Source organism: Ovis aries, chromosome 1, assembly GCF_016772045.2.
Source record: "Ovis aries strain OAR_USU_Benz2616 breed Rambouillet chromosome 1, ARS-UI_Ramb_v3.0, whole genome shotgun sequence".
NCBI lineage: Eukaryota > Metazoa > Chordata > Mammalia > Artiodactyla > Bovidae > Ovis > Ovis aries.
The window spans coordinates 53,865,608-53,884,695 of NC_056054.1; the positions used below are offsets into that span (position 1 = coordinate 53,865,608).

Consider the following 19,088-nt stretch of genomic DNA (forward strand, 5'->3'; position numbering starts at 1 on the left):
AGTCACCCATCTGGCACTTTCAGATGTTTCTTTCAGGCTGCCAGGGTACCACTTAGGGCTTGTAGAGGAGACATTGAGCACTGGAGAGAATGGAGCCTGTAATTAGCAAAGTTACCAAATGTCACACGAGGCTGAAAGTCGACTTCTGAGACTGCTAACTAGTTTCTTTAGTTTTAGACACTTTGTTGGCAAAGGTTTCAATCTTTATGTCACCACCTTGTAGCTTTTATAAAGTCTCAAACTGCTGGAATGCTGGGAGGAGAGGGAAAAAATGGAAAATAGGAAGGAAACGGGGTATTTTAATTAATTGAATTTCCTGGTTAATTCGGTCTGATGAGTATTTGTTGTCTAACTGCTGGGCTCAGCACCATATTAATTATGGTAGAGAAAAGATAGGAACCACGTGAGGTTATTTACGCCCACAGCAAGTTTATCTTGCCTATGCTCCTCTATTTTCTTCTTTTAACCTTTCTTCATCAAATCTTTTCAAAATATTTTAGTCCTCATTGGTGCCCTAATAATTACAAAAAAACAGACATGATTTAATCTTCCTTCCATGTATTTTCGCTATCTAGCGCACCCTGGAACAAAGTAGGTGCTCAGTAAGTCTTTACTGAATTGAATTGTATCATGGAGATCCGTGATGATCCCAAGACTTATTCGAAACTTTTCTTATGTGACAAAAATCCGCTGTGTCCACAGGGTGCCCAGGACACCCTGGCACTCTGTGCTGACCTAGAAGGTTGAGATCAGGGGAGGGAGGCACATGAGGGAGAGGATACATATATGTAATTATGACTGATTCACGTTGTTGTATGGCAGAAGCTAACACAACATGTAAACATTGTAAAGCAAAAATTGTATCAATCTACTTGATGAGCTGCAGATCTATTGAATATTTCTTAATTAACTTCTGAGTGAGAAGCAACATATCGTTTAGTTGTTGTTCAGTACTCAGTCATGTCCAACTCTTTGGACCCCATGGACTGCAGCACTCCAGGCCTCCCTGTCATTTACCATCTCCCAGAGCCTGCTCAAACTCATGTCCATTGAGTCAGTGATGCCATCCAAACCATCTTGTCCTCTGTCATTCCCTTCTCCTCGTGCCTTCCACCTTTCCTAGCATCAGGGTCTTTTCCAATGAGTTGGCTCTTTGCATCAGGTGGCCAAAGTATTGGAGCTTCACCTTCAGCATCAGTCCTTCTAATGAATATTCAGGGTTGCTTTCCTTTAGGATGGACTGGTTTGATCTCCTTGCTGTCCAAGGGACTCTCAAAAGTCTTCTCCAACACCACAGTTCAAAAGCATCAACTTTTCAGCGTTCAGCCTTCTTTATGGTTCAACTCTCACATCCATACATGACTACTGGAAAAACCACAGCTTTGACCAAACAGACCTTTGTTGGCAAAGTAATGTCTCTGCTTTTTAACATGCTGTTTCGGTTGCTCATTTAGAAGTATCTTAAAAATCTATTGCAATGCATGAGACAGGGTACTCAGGGCTGGGGCACTGGGATGACCCTGAGGGATGGGATGGGGAGGGAGGAGGGTGGGGGTTTCAGGATGGGGAACACATGTACACCCATGGCTGATTCATGTCAATGTATGGCAAAAACCGCTACAATTTTGTAAAGTAATTAACCTCCAATTTAAATAAATAAATTAATTTTTTTTAATATATTGAACACTTTCCCATGTACTAAAATACTGGGTTTTTTTCAGCTACCTCCATTAGAACATCTCCAGGTTCAATCCCTGGTCAGGGAACTAAGATCCTGTGAGCTGTGCAGTGACAAGAAAAAAAAAACAACTGTTTATACCATTTATATATATGCTTTTTTTGGCAACATAATTTTACTTTTCTTTTCTCCCAGCTTGAGATATAATCGACATATTACATTGTGTAAGTTTCAGATAGAGAATGTGATGATTTGATACACATATATGTTGTGAAATGATTCCCACAATAAGGTTAATAGACCCATCACCTCATATGATTATAATATGTGTGTGTGTATTTGTGTGTGGTGAGAGCATCTAAGATCTACTCTCTTAGCAACTTTCCAATATGTGAATACAGTATTGTTAACTATAGTCACCATGCTGAATATTAGATCCACAGAATTTATTCATCTTATAATGGAAATTTGTACCATTTGACTGACATCTCCCCATTCCTGCCCCCTCTTAGCCCCTGGCAACCACCATTCTCTGGAGTTTGGCTTTTTTTAGATGCTGGACTTAATTTGAAAATTGTCTTATCATAGTGCCAACAGACCCATGAGCAAAATACTGAGCTCTTGATATCAGTTCATGATCTGGACATTGCTCAGCCCGAGGACGTCTGCTCTAGGATTCTACTTGAGTCTCAAAGTATTAAAAACCAGCTACTGTAGCCACATACTCTCCAGCTCAAAAATTGTTCAAGACCCAGTTTCCACCACCGACTTGAATCTTTATGCTTTGGCTCTTCTCTCGCATCAACAATCTTCTGCACATCCTAAGACCTAGCCTTTCCCTCTTATTGCAGGTGGTCTGGCTTTGGATCCACTACCCCCTAATGAAACAACCAGAGCTCTGGGAAAGGAGTGTGGAATGCTGTCTGCCAGTCAAGGGCAGAGCTGACACCCTGGCTGGGATGTGGGGAGGAACCATTGAGCCAAGGCTGTGCCTCGGGTGCTCATGGATGGGGAACCCTCTGAAGCAGAACCAGAAGAGCTTCTGCAGGAAGTGCTAGACTGAAAATGGACCCCTATCAGAAATCTACTCTCCAACCCCAGAAAGGCTTTTAGAAGGAGGGTAGGCTTACTCTTTCTCTGATTACTGAAGAAGGATTGACTGGTAATGAGAGGAGAAAAATAGAATCTTTGCTGGATGACTTTAGTTCTCTTAACAAACTGAAGGGCAGGATTGTTCAAGTTTTCGCAGGCTAATGGAGAAGGTACAACTAAAGTCAACAGTGGACCAAGAGGGATAGCCAACTTTCCTGTGAAAGTGATAGTCTTAAGCTAAAGACCCTGAGAAAGAGCCCTACTTGGAGTTGGGAAGTCATCTGCCTCTTGCTGTCAATTTTGCTTGTCCTTGCTCCTTCCGAGGCTCTGGGTCAGCCTACAGGGAGGTTCCTCTGCCAAAAGCCACATCCATTTGGCAGAGTACACATATCATACAGAGAAATAAAATTACCCACTATGGCCTCAAAATGGAAAGTCAGATCACGGATATTTGGGTATAGGGCACCTAGACCTAGTTGGCTTGGCTTCAGGGGATTCTTAGAGGTCTATCCTGAGAGTACTCCGTTAGGACTTTAGCCCTGATTTGCTCTACAAGAGCCCAGCTAAGATCTAAAGCTTCTGGGACTTCCCTAGTGGTTCAGTGGTTTAAGACTTCACCTTCGACCCCTGGTTGGGAGCTAAAATCCCACATGCCTTCTGGTCAAAAAAAAAAAAAAAAACTTAAAATCAGAAGCAATATTGTAGCAAATTCAATAAAGACTTTAAAAATGGTCCAGATTTTAAAAAAATCTGGAAAAAAAAAGATTTATGGTTGCCCCATGATTCTGATCCTGACAGCCTTGATAGTTCGTTCGATATAGGTAGATATGCACTCAGATCCTGGCTTGACCACCTACATGATCTTGGTCAAGTTATTTAATCTCTGAAACTGAGTTTTTAAATCTGAGGATGATGACACCTCTTCTAAATAATATTGTAGGGATTTAATGATAAAGTGTATAAAGGAAAGCTTAACAATATATGGCACATACTAGATGCTCAAAAGAAATGGCAACAGTATCTAGTTCTTCAGTTAGTTCCCTTTCTTGTTGATTGCTATAAAGATTCTGGAAAAATGTCCTCAGAGCTAGTATAGTAGGAGTCACCCAAATTCTCTGGAGTAAGTCTTCTTCTCTCTAGCATAAGTCAGTCATTATCACATTGTTAAGATTTCAAGTTCAGGAAGAAATGTTTTTCTAACGCACATTATAAATGCTGCAACCATTTCCTCTGGGATCTTTTCTTGTGTTGACTTTTTCCCAACAAAAATTTTTAGATGTTTTCCATGTCCATAATTAAAATGTCCAGTGAAAATAAAGATTCTGTACAAATTGCTGAGAAAAGAAGTCCTTTACTCAGTTATTCACAACTTTCTAATGTTCTTGTACTCATCACTTTGCATACCAATTACATTTATTTTTAAATCTAGTTTCACTCACATTTTACCCTTATTTCATTCTGTAAGTAAATATGTTCTACACATCTCAGTTTTACAGGGACATGTCACAGTAATTCTGTTCATCAAAGCATGGGATTGGGACTTCCCTGATGGTCCAGTGGTTAGAACTTCGTGTTCTCACTGCCAAGGGCCTGGGTCCAATCCCTGATGCAGGAACTAAGATCCCACAAGGTGTGGCCAAAAAAGTTAAATTAAATTAAATTTTAAAATAAAAAGCATGGACTTGATTTGGCTTTCCCAGACAGAATATTGTCCCTACCAGCCCTACCCCAACCAAATCTACTTTCATGCTTTTCTTCAAGTTTTGTGATTAATTATGAAGCTTTAGAAACACAGTTCTGTAGAATATAAACTGTCATTACTATTGATATATTGCTGATAACTACAGGTTTCACCCCAATAATGGCAGGTTTTAAAATTATTACTATTTTAGTGAAAACTCCAATTTTTGTTAGGGAAAAGTGAAATACTGTAAATAGGATACCAGCCAATTTGTTAGAAGAAAGTTTCTAGACATAGAAAAGTTTTGAAGGGCCAGTGATTTTTTTAAATTTATTAATTAAAGCTTTTTTCTTATTGAGATAGAATGGTAGTAATTTAGTCACTAAGTTGTGTCTGACTCTTGCAACCCCATGGATTGTAGCCCACCAGGCTCCTCTGTCTATGTGATTTTCCAGGCGAGAATACTGGAGTAGGTTGCCATTTCCTTCTCCTGGGGATCCTCCCGACCAAGGGACTGAACCCAGGTCTCCCTCAGTGCAGGCAGATTCTTTACTGATTGAGCATACAATATTATGTCAGTTTCAGATGTAAAGTTTTCTTTTGAATAGCAGAGATAGAGAGATCCAGGTGGAGTGTGAAATCCAAATATGAATTTTTAAAGACACAGGAAGGAAAACAATTATAGGTTTGCAAACAAGTTTGCTGGTCCATTTGAGCCCATCCCTAATGTCCACACCCTGAAGTCAGGGTGCTCCACCTGGGTGTGGCCTGGAGAAACCTGCTGTTTACCACAGTTACTATGAGACTTGGGACATGCATTAGCAGACATCATTCTTTCATGCCCTGTTGTTACATTTTATTGGAATGTAAGTGATTTACAATGTAGTATTACTTTCCTCTGTACAGCAAAGTGAATCAGTTATGTGCTAAGTCACTTCAGTCGTATCTAACTGTTTGTGACCCCATGGACTGTACCCCGCCAGGCTCCTCTGTCCATGGGATTCTCCAGGCCAGAATAGTGGAGCGGGTTGCCATGCCCTCCTCCAGGGCATCTTCCCAACCCAGGGATTGAACCCACATCTCTCAGGTGTCTTGCATTGGCAGGCAGATTCTTTACCATTAGCACCACCAGGGAAGCCCAAATCAGTTATACATATGCATATATCCATTGTTTTTTATTCTTTTCCCATATAGGTCATTATAGAATATTGAGTATAGAGTTCCCTGTACTACTCTATTGTTCTTATTAGTTATCTGTTTAATAAATAGTATAGTATAGTGAAGTCGCTCAGTCGTGTCCGACTCTTTGTGACCCCATGGACTGTAACCTACCAGGTTTCTCCATCCATGGGATTCTCCAGGCAAGAGTACTGAAGTGGGTTGCCATTTCCTTTTCCAGGGGATCTTCCCGACCCAGGGATCGAACCCAGGTCTCCCACACTGGAAGCAGGTGCTTTAACCTCTGAGTATGTATATGTCAGTCCCAGTCTCCCAATTTATCCCTCCCCCCAAGAGTCAGTGTTTCACATGTTGTTCAGTTCAGTCGCTCAGTCATGTCCGACTCTTTGAGACCCCATGAATCACAGCACGCCAGGCCTCCCTGTCCATCACCAACTCCCGGAGTTCACTCAGATTCACGTCCATCGAGTCCGTGATGCCATCCAGCCATCTCATCCTCTGTCATCCCCTTCTCCTCCTGCCCCCAGTCCCTCCCAGCATCAGAGTCTTTTCCAATGAGTCAACTCTTCGCATGAGGTGGCCAAAGTGCTGGAGTTTCAGCTTCAGCATCATTCCTTCCAAAGAACACCCAGGGCTGATCTCCTTTAGAATGGACTGGTTGGATCTCCTTGCAGTCCAAGGGACTCTCAAGAGTCTTCTCCAACACCGCAGTTCAAACGCATCAATTCTTCGGCCCTCAGCTTTCTTCACAGTCCAACTCTCACATCCATACATGACCACTGGAAAAACCATAGCCTTGACTAGATGGACCTTAATCGGCAAAGTAATGTCTCTGCTTTTGAGTATGCTATCTAGGTTGGTCGTAACTTTACTTCCAAGGAGTAAGCGTCTTTTAATTTCATGGCTGCAGTCACCATCTGCAGTGATTCTGGAGCCCCCAAAAATAAAGTCTGACACTGTTTCCACTGTTTCCCATCTATTTCCCATAAAGTGATGGGACCGGATGCCATGATCTTCGTTTTCTGAATGTTGAGCTTTAAGCCAACTTTTTCACTCTCCTCTTTCACTTTCATCAAGAGGCTATTTAGTTCTTCTTCGCGTTCTGCCATAAGAGTGGTGTCATCTGCATATCTGAGGTGATTGATATTTCTCCCGGCAGTCTTGATTCCAGCTTGTGTTTCTTCCAGTCCAGCGTTTCTCATGATGTACTCTGCATAGAAGTTAAATAAGCAGGGTGACAATATACAGCCTTGACGCACTCCTTTTCCTGTTTGGAACCAGTCTGTTGTTCCCTGTCCAGTTGTAACTGTTGCTTCCTGACCTGCATACAGATTTCTGAAGAGACAGGTCAGGTGGTCTGTATTCCCATCTCTTTCAGAATTTTCCACAGTTTCTTGTGATCCACACAGTCAAAGTCTTTGGCATAGTCAATAAAGCAGAAATAGATGTTTTTCTGGAACTCTCTTGCTTTTTCCATGATCCAGCGGATGTCGGCAATTTGATCTCTGGTTCCTCTACCTTTTCTAAAACTAGCTTGAACATCAGGAAGTTCATGGTTCACATATTGCTGAAGCCTGGCTTGGAGAATTTTGAGCATTACTTTACTAGCATGTGAGATGAGTGCAATTGTGCGGTAGTTTGAGCATTATTTGGGATTGCCTTTCTTTGGGATTGGAATGAAAACTGGCCTTTTCCAGTCCTGTGGCCACTGCTGAGTTTTCCAAATTTGCTGGCATATTGAGTGCAGCACTTTTACAGCATCATCTTTCAGGATTTGAAAGAGCTCAACTGGAATTCCATCACCTCCACTAGCTTTGTTCATAGTGATGCTTTCTAAGGGCGACTTGACTTCACATTCCAAGATGTCTGGCTCTAGATGAGTGATCACACCATCGTGATTATCCGGGTCATGAAGATCCTTTTTGTACAGTTCTTCTGTGTATTCTTGCCACCTCCTCTTAATATCTTCTGCTTCTGTTAGGTCCATACCATTTCTGTCCTTTATCGAGCCCATCTTTGCATGAAATGTTCCCTTGGTATCTCTAATTTTCTTGAAGAGATCTCTAGTCTTTCCCATTCTGTTCTTTTGTTCTATTTCTCTGCATTGATCGCTGAAGAAGGCTTTCTTATCTCTTCTTGCTATTCTTTGGAACTCTGCATTCAGATGCTTATATCTTTCCTTTTCTCCTTTGCTTTTCACTTATCTTCTTTTCACAGCTATTTGTAAGGCCTCCCCAGATAGCCATTTTGCTTTTTTGCATTTCTTATCCATGGTGATGGTCTTGATCCCTGTCTCCTGTACAATGTCATGAACCTCATTCCATAGTTCATCAGGCACTCTATCTATCAGATCTAGGCCCTTAAATCTATTTCTCACTTCCACTGTATAATCATAAGGGGTTTGATTTAGGTCATACCTAAATGGTCTAGCAGTTTTCCCTACTTTCTTCAATTTCAGTCTGAATTTGGCAATAAGGAGTTCATGATCTGAGCCACAGTCAGCTCCCAGTCTTGTTTTTGCTGACTGTATAGAGCTTCTCCATCTTTGGCTGCAAAGAATATAATCAATCTGATTTCGGTGTTGATCATCTGGTGATGTCCATGTGTAGAGTCTTCTCTTGTGTTGTTGGAAGAGGGTGTTTGCTATGACCAGTGCATTTTCTTGGCAAAACTCTATTAGTCTTTGCCCTGCTTCATTCCGCATTCCAAGGCCAAATTTGCCTGTTATCCAGGTGTTTCTTGACTTCCCACTTTTGCATTCCAGTCCCCTATAATGAAAAGGACATCTTTTTTGGATGTTAGTTCTACAAGGTCTTGTAGGTCTTCATAGAACTGTTCAACTTCAGCTTCTTCAGCATTACTGGTTGGGGCATAGACTTGGATTACGGTGATGTTGAATGGTTTGCCTTGGAAATGAACAGAGATCATTCTGTCGTTTTGGGGATTGCATCCAAGTACTGCACTTTGGACTCTTTTGCTGACCATGATGGCTACTCCATTTACATGTTGAGGGATCTCCAATAGCAAATGATGAAAACCATTTGGTAGATACCAGGCTTAACTGAAATCTCTGCAGGAAACCAGAGGGAAGTAAAACATTCAAGAAGCTGGCTTGATGTTCAGAGAATAATATTTATGGGATATATAAAACTGAGATAATACTAATAACAGAGCCAATTTATTTCCTTCTCAAATGTTGAAGCATAGAAAAAAACAGGAGACAGACCTAAGTTTAATGAAAGGTGGAATCTAAAGACTGAACTTTTATTCTCCTTTTTGAGTCCATTTAATATATTTTATAGACCTAATATTCCTACGGAGAAGGCAATGGCACCCCACTCCAGTATTCTTGCCTGGAAAATCCCATGGGTGGAGGAGCCTGGTAGGCTGCAGTCCTTGGGGTCGCTGAGGGTCAGACATGACTGAGCAACTTCACTTTCACTTTTCGCTTTCATGCATTGGAGAAGGAAATGGCAACCCACTCCAGTGTTCTTGCCTGGAGAATCCCAGGGACGGGGGAGCCTGGTGGGCTGCCATCTATGGGGTCGCACAGAGTCGGACATGACTGATGCGACTTAGCAGCAGCAGCAGCAGCAGCAGCAACATTCCTAGCTAGCAATGCTAAGAATACAGAAAGCCTCATCTCTATGGAGAAGATCTGGGAAGCTTGTTGCAGTCTGAAAATCAGAGCCAAGAGAAAACAAACAAGAATTCATTTCTGCCATTAAAATTGCAAACCATCATTGTTGCAATCTACTATAATTTCCTTTCCTAATCTAGATATATTTTGTATGATTTTGAAAGCTGTTAAAACATTTGTTATTCAAATTAAAACATGTGTTGTAAGTGAACTGGGAAATTTGGTAAGCATCTCATTTTGAAATTTCCAATTGACCTCCCCAGCCCTCTTACATTAAATGACATAAAACAAATCATGCAGACCATGTCCTCTGCAAGTTCTTTCCCTCAGAAAAAGAAAAGAGGTTTGTTAAGATTGCTAGACATTAAACACCAACTACCAAAAAGATAAAGTGCTCATATAACCACAGAATTTCAGAGCTGGGAACAACCTCAGACATCAACTGGTCTAGTGGCACACAATTTCCTCTGCCCCCTGAAGCTTGTTGCTGACCCACAAGATCTATAGAAACTGTTCTTTCTAGAACCTTAATAATCCTATACCTATGCTCGTGTTCAGTCACTCTGTCGTGTCTGACTCTGTGACCCTTTGGACAGTAGCCCGCCAGGCTCCTCGTCCATGGGATATCCCAGGCAGGAATACTGGAGTGTTTTGCTATTTCCTCCTCCAGGGGATCTTCCTGACTCAGAGACTGAACCTTCATCTCCTGTTGTCTCCTCTGCAGTATTACCACTTCTGCTATTCTTCATATTTTGGAGTTTGCAGCACAGGTTCTTTCAGCTCAAAATCAGACAGAAAGAGGGAGAGGGATGGAGAGGGAAGGAGAAAAAGAAGAAAGAGAGAGAGAGGAGGAGTTCAGTTCAGTTGAGTCGCTCAGTCGTGTCCGACTCTTTGAGACCGCATGAATTGCAGGATGCCAGGCCTCCCTGTCCATCACCAACTCCCAGAGTTCACTCAGACTCACGTCCATCGAGTCAGAGATGCCATCCAGCCATCTCATCCTCGGTTGTCCCCTTCTCCTCCTGCCCCCAATCCCTCTCAGCAGGAAGAGTGCAGAGTCTCAACACACTTTTTAGAAACCCCAAAACTGAGAATGCTTTGGTATAGATGAGAGTTTCTCAGCTTTGGCATTACTGACATTTTATTTATTTATTTTTTTTTTCTGATGGAACTGAGCTTTTTTTTTTTTTTTTTTTTACTTTATTTTACCTTACAATGTGGCTCAGAGGTTAAAGTGTCTGCCTCCAAATGCGGGAGACCCGGGTTCAATCCCTGAGTCGGGAAGATCCCCTGGAGAAGGAAATGGTAACCCACTCCAGTATTCTTGCCTGGAGAATCCCATGGATGGAGAAGCCTGGTAGGCTACAGTCCACGGGGTCGCAAACAGTCGGACACGACTGAGTGACTTCAACTTCACCTTCACCTTTACCTTACAATACTGTATTGGTTTGGATAATTCTTTGTTGTGAAGAGGCTATCTTGTGCACTATAAGATATTTAGCAGCATCCCTGGCCAATCTCTTCCCTGCCAGTTGTGACAACCAAAAATATCTAGCAACACTGTCAAATTTGGGGCAGGAGTGGAAGTGGGTGGACCACGTTATTCCTGGTTGAGAACCATTGATGTGTATGGTTTGTGAAGAAACAAATAACAGGTAAAATGTTTGATGATTGAAAAGCCAGTTCTCTACTCATCATACTCACAACCTCTCCAACAATGAATGTTATTATTTCATAAAGACCTTTTCCTTGAAGTAGCAGCTGTCCTGATAGCACTCAATCAGAATGCTCTCCAAGATCAGTATGCCACATTATTGGCCAAACAGCTAGACAGAGTCCAATTCTAGTCATGGCGCTGCAAATGTGGGATGTTACAGAAAATAAGAAAATCTAGGTTAAATTCTGTGGTCCTGATGCAGAGGTCACTGGGCTTCATCAGCTTTTGCATAATCCCAGAGTTGAGTTGGCCATGTGGGTGTCATCTTCCTTCCTTGGGGCTCCCTGTTCATCATCCAAGTGCTTCAGTTCAGTTCGGTTCAGTTCAGTTGCTCAGTCGTGTCTGACTCTTTGCGACCCCATGAAGTGCAGCACGCTAGAACTCGCTGTCCATCACCAACTCCCGGAGTTCACCCAAACTCATGTCCATCGAGTCGGTGAGTCAACTCTTCACATGAGGTGGCCAAAGTACTGGAGTTTCAGCTTTAGCATCAGTCCTTCCAAAGAACACCCTGGACTGATCTCCTTTAGAATTGACTGGTTGGATCTCCTTGCAGTCCAAGGGACTCTCAAGAGTCTTCCCCAACAAAGTTCTAAAGCATCAGTTCTTTGGTGCTCAGCTTTCTTCACAGCCGAACTCTCACATCCATACATGACCACAGGAAAAACCATAGCCTTGACTAGACAGACCTTTGTTGGCAAAGTGATGTCTGCTTTTGAATATGCTATCTAGGTTGGTCATAACTTTACTTCCAAGGAGTAAGCGTCTTTTAATTTCATGGCTGCAATCACCATCTGCAGTGATTCTGGAGCCCCCCAAAATAAAGTCTGACACTGTTTCCACTGTTTGCCCATCTATTTCCCATGAAGTGATGGGACCAGATGCCATGATCTTTGTTTTCTGAATGTTGAGCTTTAAGCCAACTTTTTCCCTCTCCTCTTTCACTTTCATCAAGGGGCTTTTAGTTCCTCTTCACTTTCTGCCATAAGGGTGGTGTCATCTGCATATCTGAGGTGATTGATATTTTCCCGGCAATCTTGATTCCAGCTTGTGCTTCTTCCAGCCCAGCATTTCTGATGATGTACTCTGCATAGAAGTTAAATAAGCAGGGTGACAATATACAGCCTTGACATACTCCTTTTCCAAGTGCTTACTACTACTAAGTCACTTTAGTCGTGTCCAACTCTTTGCGACCCCATAGACAGCATCCCACCAGGCTCCCCCGTCCCTGGGATTCTCAAGGCAAGAATGCTGGAGTGGGTTGCCATTTCCTTCTCCAATGCATGAAAGTGAAAAGTGAAAGTGAAGTCGCTCAGTCGTTTCCAACCCTCAGCGACCCCAAGGACTGCAGCCTACCAGGCTCCTCCATCCATAGGATTTTCCAGGCAAGAATACTGGAGTGGGGTGCCATTGCCTTCTCCAGGGAGTGGTCAATTCAAGAGTCTACCAAGGACATAGTAGTTACTCAGCAAATATTTGTTGAATGCTTTCATGAAAGATGTTTTACTTTGGGTATTTTGCCTTTTGGATTGGACAATTAAGCACTTTATTGTTCCAGAGCTAAACATATCCTTGTTCAAATCAGTTGGAGGATAGGCTATCTCCTAGAAAATCTCAAAGTCACTCATATTTCATATTCCACAATCCTCAAGTTAAAAAAAAAGTGTACGTGTGTGTGCGTGCGTGTGTGCGTGCGTGTGTGTGTGTGTGTGTGTGTGTGTGTGTGTGTGTAAGCAAACACCTGCCTTGTCCAAAGTATAGAAGCAATCAAAGGTATATAGACAATACTCTCTCAATGAAGAACCGCAGTTAAGCCAGGGTCTCTACTGGTGTGTTAAATATACCGTCTCTTTAGTTCTCACAATAATCACATTATATAGATGCTAAGCACAGGGAAATACATTGTTCAAGGTCAGACAGAAGCTACAGGGGAAGCAGAAATTCAAATCAAGATCTGATTGAGTTTTCAGCTGCCTAAGCCAGTTTACAAGCCTCCCTTGACTCACTTGGCCCATGTGCCCCAGGCCTCTGTTGCCTGTTGAACAGAGAACTGTTGGTCTACTGCGGCCCTGCCCTCCAGGGTAGCTGACAGAACCCACCCTCCGCCCCCTGCCAAGCCTCTTGAGGACTGAGGGCTGAGCTTCATCACCTGAACCTGGTGAGAGCCTATGTAGAGACGACCCCAGGACCCAACCAGACCAGACCTGCAGGGGGTTGCTGCCTTTCAGCACTTCCTGATCCACACACTCTGCTGCTCCCTGGAGCATGGGATCTGGCTTCCAGGGGCTGCCCTAGGGTCGAGGCAACCAAACCAGAGGTGGGGGAACTCAAACTCTTCTTAAAGAAGACTGGGACCAGTGGAAGACTGTAAACTACAAGACAGCATATACATGCCTCTCCCTTCCTTCTCGCTCAGACTGTCCTGAGATATACTGGTTCCATTCAGTCTTTCTGGAGACCAGCTGTGACTTCTCGTGAAGCTGGGCCCCAGATCAGTACTTTGTCACCTTACATCTGCTTCGCTTCTTGCTTTGTCTCACTTCCCCTTTTCCTTCAGACTTACTGCCCTGGTGTTACACACATGCACACACACACAGCCCCCAGTAAAGTGTTAATCTCTAAGTTTTGCTTTGGTTCTGCTTTTTAAGGTACTGCAGCTAAAACATAAGCTTTAATTTATGAAATTACATGCTGTTACCCATCTTTCAAAAGTCCAAGAAAAATAAAAATAAACCTTTTATTAGTGGAGGTTACCGCATACTGATCATAGCTGACAAATATTTTAAAAGAAAAAAAATGGGGAGGGAGGTGGGAGGGGGCGGTCATGTTTGGGAACGCATGTAAGAATTAAAGATTTTAAAATTTAAAAAAAAAAAAAAAATAAATAAATAAATAAATAAATAAATAAATAAAAGAAGCCATGGTCTACAGGTGTGGGAAGCAGTGCATTAAGGTGGCACTAATCTTGCCTTGAAGAAAGCTGAGTGCTGAAGAATTGATGCTTTTGAACTGTGGTGTTGGAGAAGACTCTTGAGAGTCCCTTGGACTGTAAGGAGATCCAGCCAGTCCATTCTAAAGGAGATCAGCCCTGGGTGTTCTTTGGAAGGAACACCCTTCTTTCTAAAGCTGAAACTCCAGTAGTACTTTGGCCACCTCATGCAGAGTTGACTCATTGGAAAAGACTCTGATTCTGGGAGGGATTGGGGGCAGGAGGAGAAGGGGAAGACAGAGGATGAGATGGCTGGATGGCATCACCAACTCAATGGATGTGAGTTTGAGTGAACTCCGGGAGTTGGTGATGGACAGGGAGGCTGGTGTGCTGCAATTCATGGGGTCGCAAAGAGTCGGACACGACTGAGCGACCAACTGACCTGAATCTTGCCTTAGCTGCCTAACCACCATATGCTTTTCTCCCTCTTGCATTTGGACAAAAGGCTGTGTTAACACTTGTTTGAGTATCAGGACTCTGTTTATCTGGCTGTGATGATCCTGTGTAGCCTAGTAGGATGGAAAGTGTCAGCTGTCCTAAATTCAAGTCCTACTGCTTCTGCATATTTGGCGTTTGACTTGAGAAAGTAATAATACCTGCGTAGATATTTCCTCACCTGTAAAATAGAAACAAGACGATCTGCCTCACCTTTCCCATGGCTGACGTGACACAGTTGAGCGTATGTTGAAGCATCGCACAGGTGTGCTTTAACTGTGTGAGGGGAGGTTAGGTAATAACTTTCTAATTTAGTCTTCTGAATTCCCATCACTAAAAATAATGAAGCACTTCAGTAGGAAAATATAAAGGAATAAATCACTTAAAACTTTTCAAATATGTTTAACGTAATAATTAAGCTTAAAAACCAAGATGGACTAGGGACTTCCCTAGCGGTCCAGTGGGTAAGACACTGAGCTTACACTGCAGGGGACACTGGTTCAATCCCTAGTCTGGGAACTAAGATTCCACAAGCCGCACAGCATAGCCAAGAAATAGAGGAGGAAAAAAAAGCTATGATGGAATAAAAGAGACTGGATTTTCCCTCCCACATGAAACAAACAAACAGAAATAAACAGAAAATATATTTTTAAAAAACAATTTTAGGACAGTGGATGTCAGATGACCAGATGATTCTCCAAGAGAAAGGAAACGTGTGATGGGCCCTGTGATTGCCCTCGGCTGACCACTGGAGAATTTCCAGGCTACAGCGTGTGGAGAAGGAAGCCTTGGTGAACTTCACGAGTTGAGCAGATGGAGCTGAGACCCCAAGAGACCAAGGTGGCTGGAGTTCAAAGGACAGAGTATCAAAGATGCAAGAGATGCACAGAGAGAAACTCTGGAGATCTGCAGGATCCAGCAGAGCACGAATCAGGGCATGCAAGTGAGGAAACTGCGCAAAGCTGAGGGGAAACGGCCCAGAGGATCAGCAGGGACAGTGTCTAGAGCTCACACTAGGCTAAGAAGAGTGCCTGTTTCTACCAGCCAGACTGAAAAAAAAAATCCCTTAATTCACAAGGCACTGGGCAGAGTACTTGAAAAAAACTCGCCACAACAATGGGAAATAATTAACTGTAAACTAAATACTGCTGTGGTCCAGTCTAATAAATCTTATACAGGTGACCTGAAAGGATCAAGTTGTTTGCAATAATTAAACTTCATTCCAGAACAAAGCTCAAAAATATTTATAGAAGGTATTATAGTTGTATTTCATATGTTCAAAAACCTTGCATTTCATATCTTCAAAACTTTCTATAGAGAGTTTCTAAGACTCAAATCAAATATCTATGGATGAAAACTACAGTGTTCAAGATAAAAGATGTCTGCTGCTGCTGGTGCTAAGTTGCTTCAGTCATGTCCGACTCTGTGCGACACCATAGATGGCAGCCCACCAGGCTCCTCTGTCCCTGGGATTCTCCAGGCAAAAACACTGGAGTGGGTTGCCATTTCCTTCTCCAGTGCATGAAACGGAAAAGTGAAAGTGAATTTGCTCAGTTGTGTCCGACTCTTTGCGACCCCATGGACTGCAGCCTACCAGGCCCCTCCGTCCATGGGATTTTCCAGACAAGAGTACTGGAGTGGGTTGCCATATCCTTCTCCCAAAAGACGTCTAGGATGGAATAAATAGTATATCCATACAATGACATACTACTGAGCAATGAAAAGGAGTGAGCTTGATAAAACCTCAAAACAATTGTGCTAAAAGAATCCAGACAAAAACATTTCAAGCTGTGCTATTCCTTTTACTTGAAATTCTAGAAGATGCAAAGTAATCTCTAGTTGCAGAAAACCTATCAGTGATTATCTGATGAGGGGGCAGAAGGAAAGCATTCTCAAGAAGCACAAGGAAACTTTTAGGGAGTGATGGAGATGCTCACTATTTTGATTTTTATGATGGTTTCACAGGTGTGCACAGATGTCAAAGCTTATCATTTTGTACACTTTAAACATGTGCAGTTTATTATATATCAATTATAATTTAAAAAAACTAAAGAGACTAAAGTATATTTCTAAAAACCATTGAACAACTTGGGAAGTAGAGGATTTTAAAATGTAGCCACATTTAATATTTAAAATTTTGTAAATTTTAGAGAATGCTTCAAGATTTAAATTTATAATTTTTGTTACATCTAAACCTATAGTGTCTATAGACTATACCTATAAAATAGCATCTATATTTGTATAGTAGCTAAAATTTGTTTGAGTGTTCTCTCTTTTTCCTTTTTGTAGCAACAAATTACAAAAACTATTCCCCCTGTTAATTGAAAATATTTTCATGAAGGAGGATGGGGGAGTATTTCAAAACAAAACTAAGAATCAGAAAGGCACAAGTTATGAATTTTTCCAAAGCTTGTTTTAGAAATTAAGAAAATTATACCCATTTTTCTTAACCGTAAGTGACTGTACACTTACTCTCTAACACCCCTTTCTGTTTGATATGAGGTCTGGGCTTGAAAAATCCTCTAAATATCTGATTAAAGACTCAAGGACTTTAATTCCTGTTGTCCTCATTCATTAGAGATACAGTTATGTGATGCATGCTCATTATATTTTGGACTGAATTAATTTATGTATTCTCATGCTCCCGACTTGTCTGTCTTGATTTCTCCCAGTTTGATGCCGACCGGGACGAGGATGAGGTGTTCTATGACATCAGCATGGCAGTTGACAGCAAGTTATTTCCAAACAAAGAGGCTGCAGCAGGTAAGTCACCATGTCCTTTGGGCTGCAGTACACCCTGATCCCCTGCCAAGTGTCTGAGGCTTTGTAGTAACACTGGCGTGCAACATACTGCTGTAAGGTTGTGAGGATGATGCTGTCCTCACAGCTTTATACCTTCTGGTTTAAAAATAAAGGTACAAAACAACATAGAAAAGAGCCATATATCTGGTTCTTATGGTTACTGCCTTTCTTCCAGTCATTGCACAGGCAAATTAGCGGATAGTCACAATATAGTGTAGGATCTACGTTACTATGGGATTTCCCTAGAGGCTCAGATGGTAAAGAATCTGCCCTAAATGCAGGAGATGTGGGTGGGAAAATCCCCTGGAGAAGGAAAGGGCAACCCACTCCAGTATTTTTGCCTAGAGAATTTCATGGACACAGGAACCTGGCAGGCTACAGTCCAGGGGGTTGCAAAGAGTCAGACATGACTAAGCAACTAACACTTCACTACTTCTATGCTACTATAATTTTTAAAAATTGGTCTAACCCATAACTTGAGCACAATGAAAGTTACAACTTCTCCAGGCCGCCCTCACACATATATGTCTCTCCTGAACCATCAGGGAAAAATCCTCCCCTTGGGTCTTCTAGATGCCCCCATTCCAACCCACTGCCCCTGTTGTGGCCCTGCCCCTTCTCTTTCTATATCTAGAAGTTTGACACATATCCCCTCAAATAGTCAGTACTCACACTTCTATCCTTGACCCTTTTCTCACTCTCTTATACATTCTCTGCATCAACTCATTGTCCCTCATGGTTTCAACCATCACTTCCACATGGATGACTCTCAAATCTTTGTCTCAGTCCTGACCTTTCTTCTCAGTTACAGCCTCGGTGAATAAAGACCAAAAGTTCTGGGCTGTAAAGAAAAAGGCTAAACACCTAAAGTTTTAAGCTGTATTTGAAGCCCACTAAGAACAGGTTTTAAGAAAGAATTTTTTTTTTTTAAGACAAGGCAGTAGTCTTTCTGGGCAAACCCGCAGAGCACAGATAACTGACATAAACTCACCTGCCTGATTTTCCAGTGATATTTACAGAAAGATAGCCTGTTACAGGGAAGAAGGAATATGGAGAAGCATGTCAGATCATATAAACAAGAGTACCACTGCTTCGAAAAAAAGTTATAGATCTATGTTTTTTGTTTGTTTTGTTTTGTTTGACCACCCTTAGGGTAGTTCCCCCACTAGGGATCGAACCCAAGCTCTCTACACTGAAGAACAGAGTTCTAACCACTGGACTACCAGGGAAGTCTTGACACCTGTATTTTCAAGTTAATATTTAATTTTACAACATTCCTTTTAGACCTCTCACAACAAATATCTATCTGATAGATACCTTCAATTTCCAAACAGCAGAGCAGGAGAAAATTTAAACTGCCCCTTCTTTAGAACTTCCAGCACTTTATGACTCTCAAGTAGCATTTCTCCAAAGTGGCCTCATCCTACAGTGATGTAGCTGTGCCGTCTAAAGTACATTCGGTAAATTCTGTCTTCATCCTCTTCAGGTCCCCTTGGTAGAGTGCACAGTGCCTGGCCCATAGCAGGGGTTTCCAGGGGCCCATCCTGCCTTCCTACAGCTCTGAGCTTATGAACAGAGAGGTCTGTGTTCACAGCCACAACTCCCCAACTCCCCTCCATTCCCAAGACCCCTGAAAACATACAAGACCTCTACTCCAGCCTTAGAATAAACCCCTTCTATCTGTCACAGCCCTGGTGAGTGAAGTGATCCCAGGAGAGCCTGTGGTAAACTGGAAATAAACCTCTCCTTACAAGAGGCTGCCACTTCACAGCCTCAACACTATTGTTCAGTTCAGTTCAATTCAGTAGCTCAGTTGTGTCCGACTCTTTGCATGGACTGCAGCACCCTAGGCCTCCCTATCCATCACCAACTCCC

The 19,088-nt window shown here is 42.3% G+C and overlaps 1 protein-coding gene across 2 annotated transcripts in view; it reads left to right on the forward strand.

Moving 5' to 3' along the window:
* AK5 (adenylate kinase 5) overlaps window positions 1-19,088 on the forward strand; it is a 272,560-nt gene that overhangs the window by 122,897 nt on the left and 130,575 nt on the right. For both annotated transcript variants that reach the window (XM_004002092.6, XM_042249944.2), the window contains exon 7: window positions 17,084-17,174. In XM_004002092.6, coding sequence (XP_004002141.4) covers window positions 17,084-17,174 — 91 coding nt within the window. The remainder of the gene's footprint in view (window positions 1-17,083; window positions 17,175-19,088) is intronic.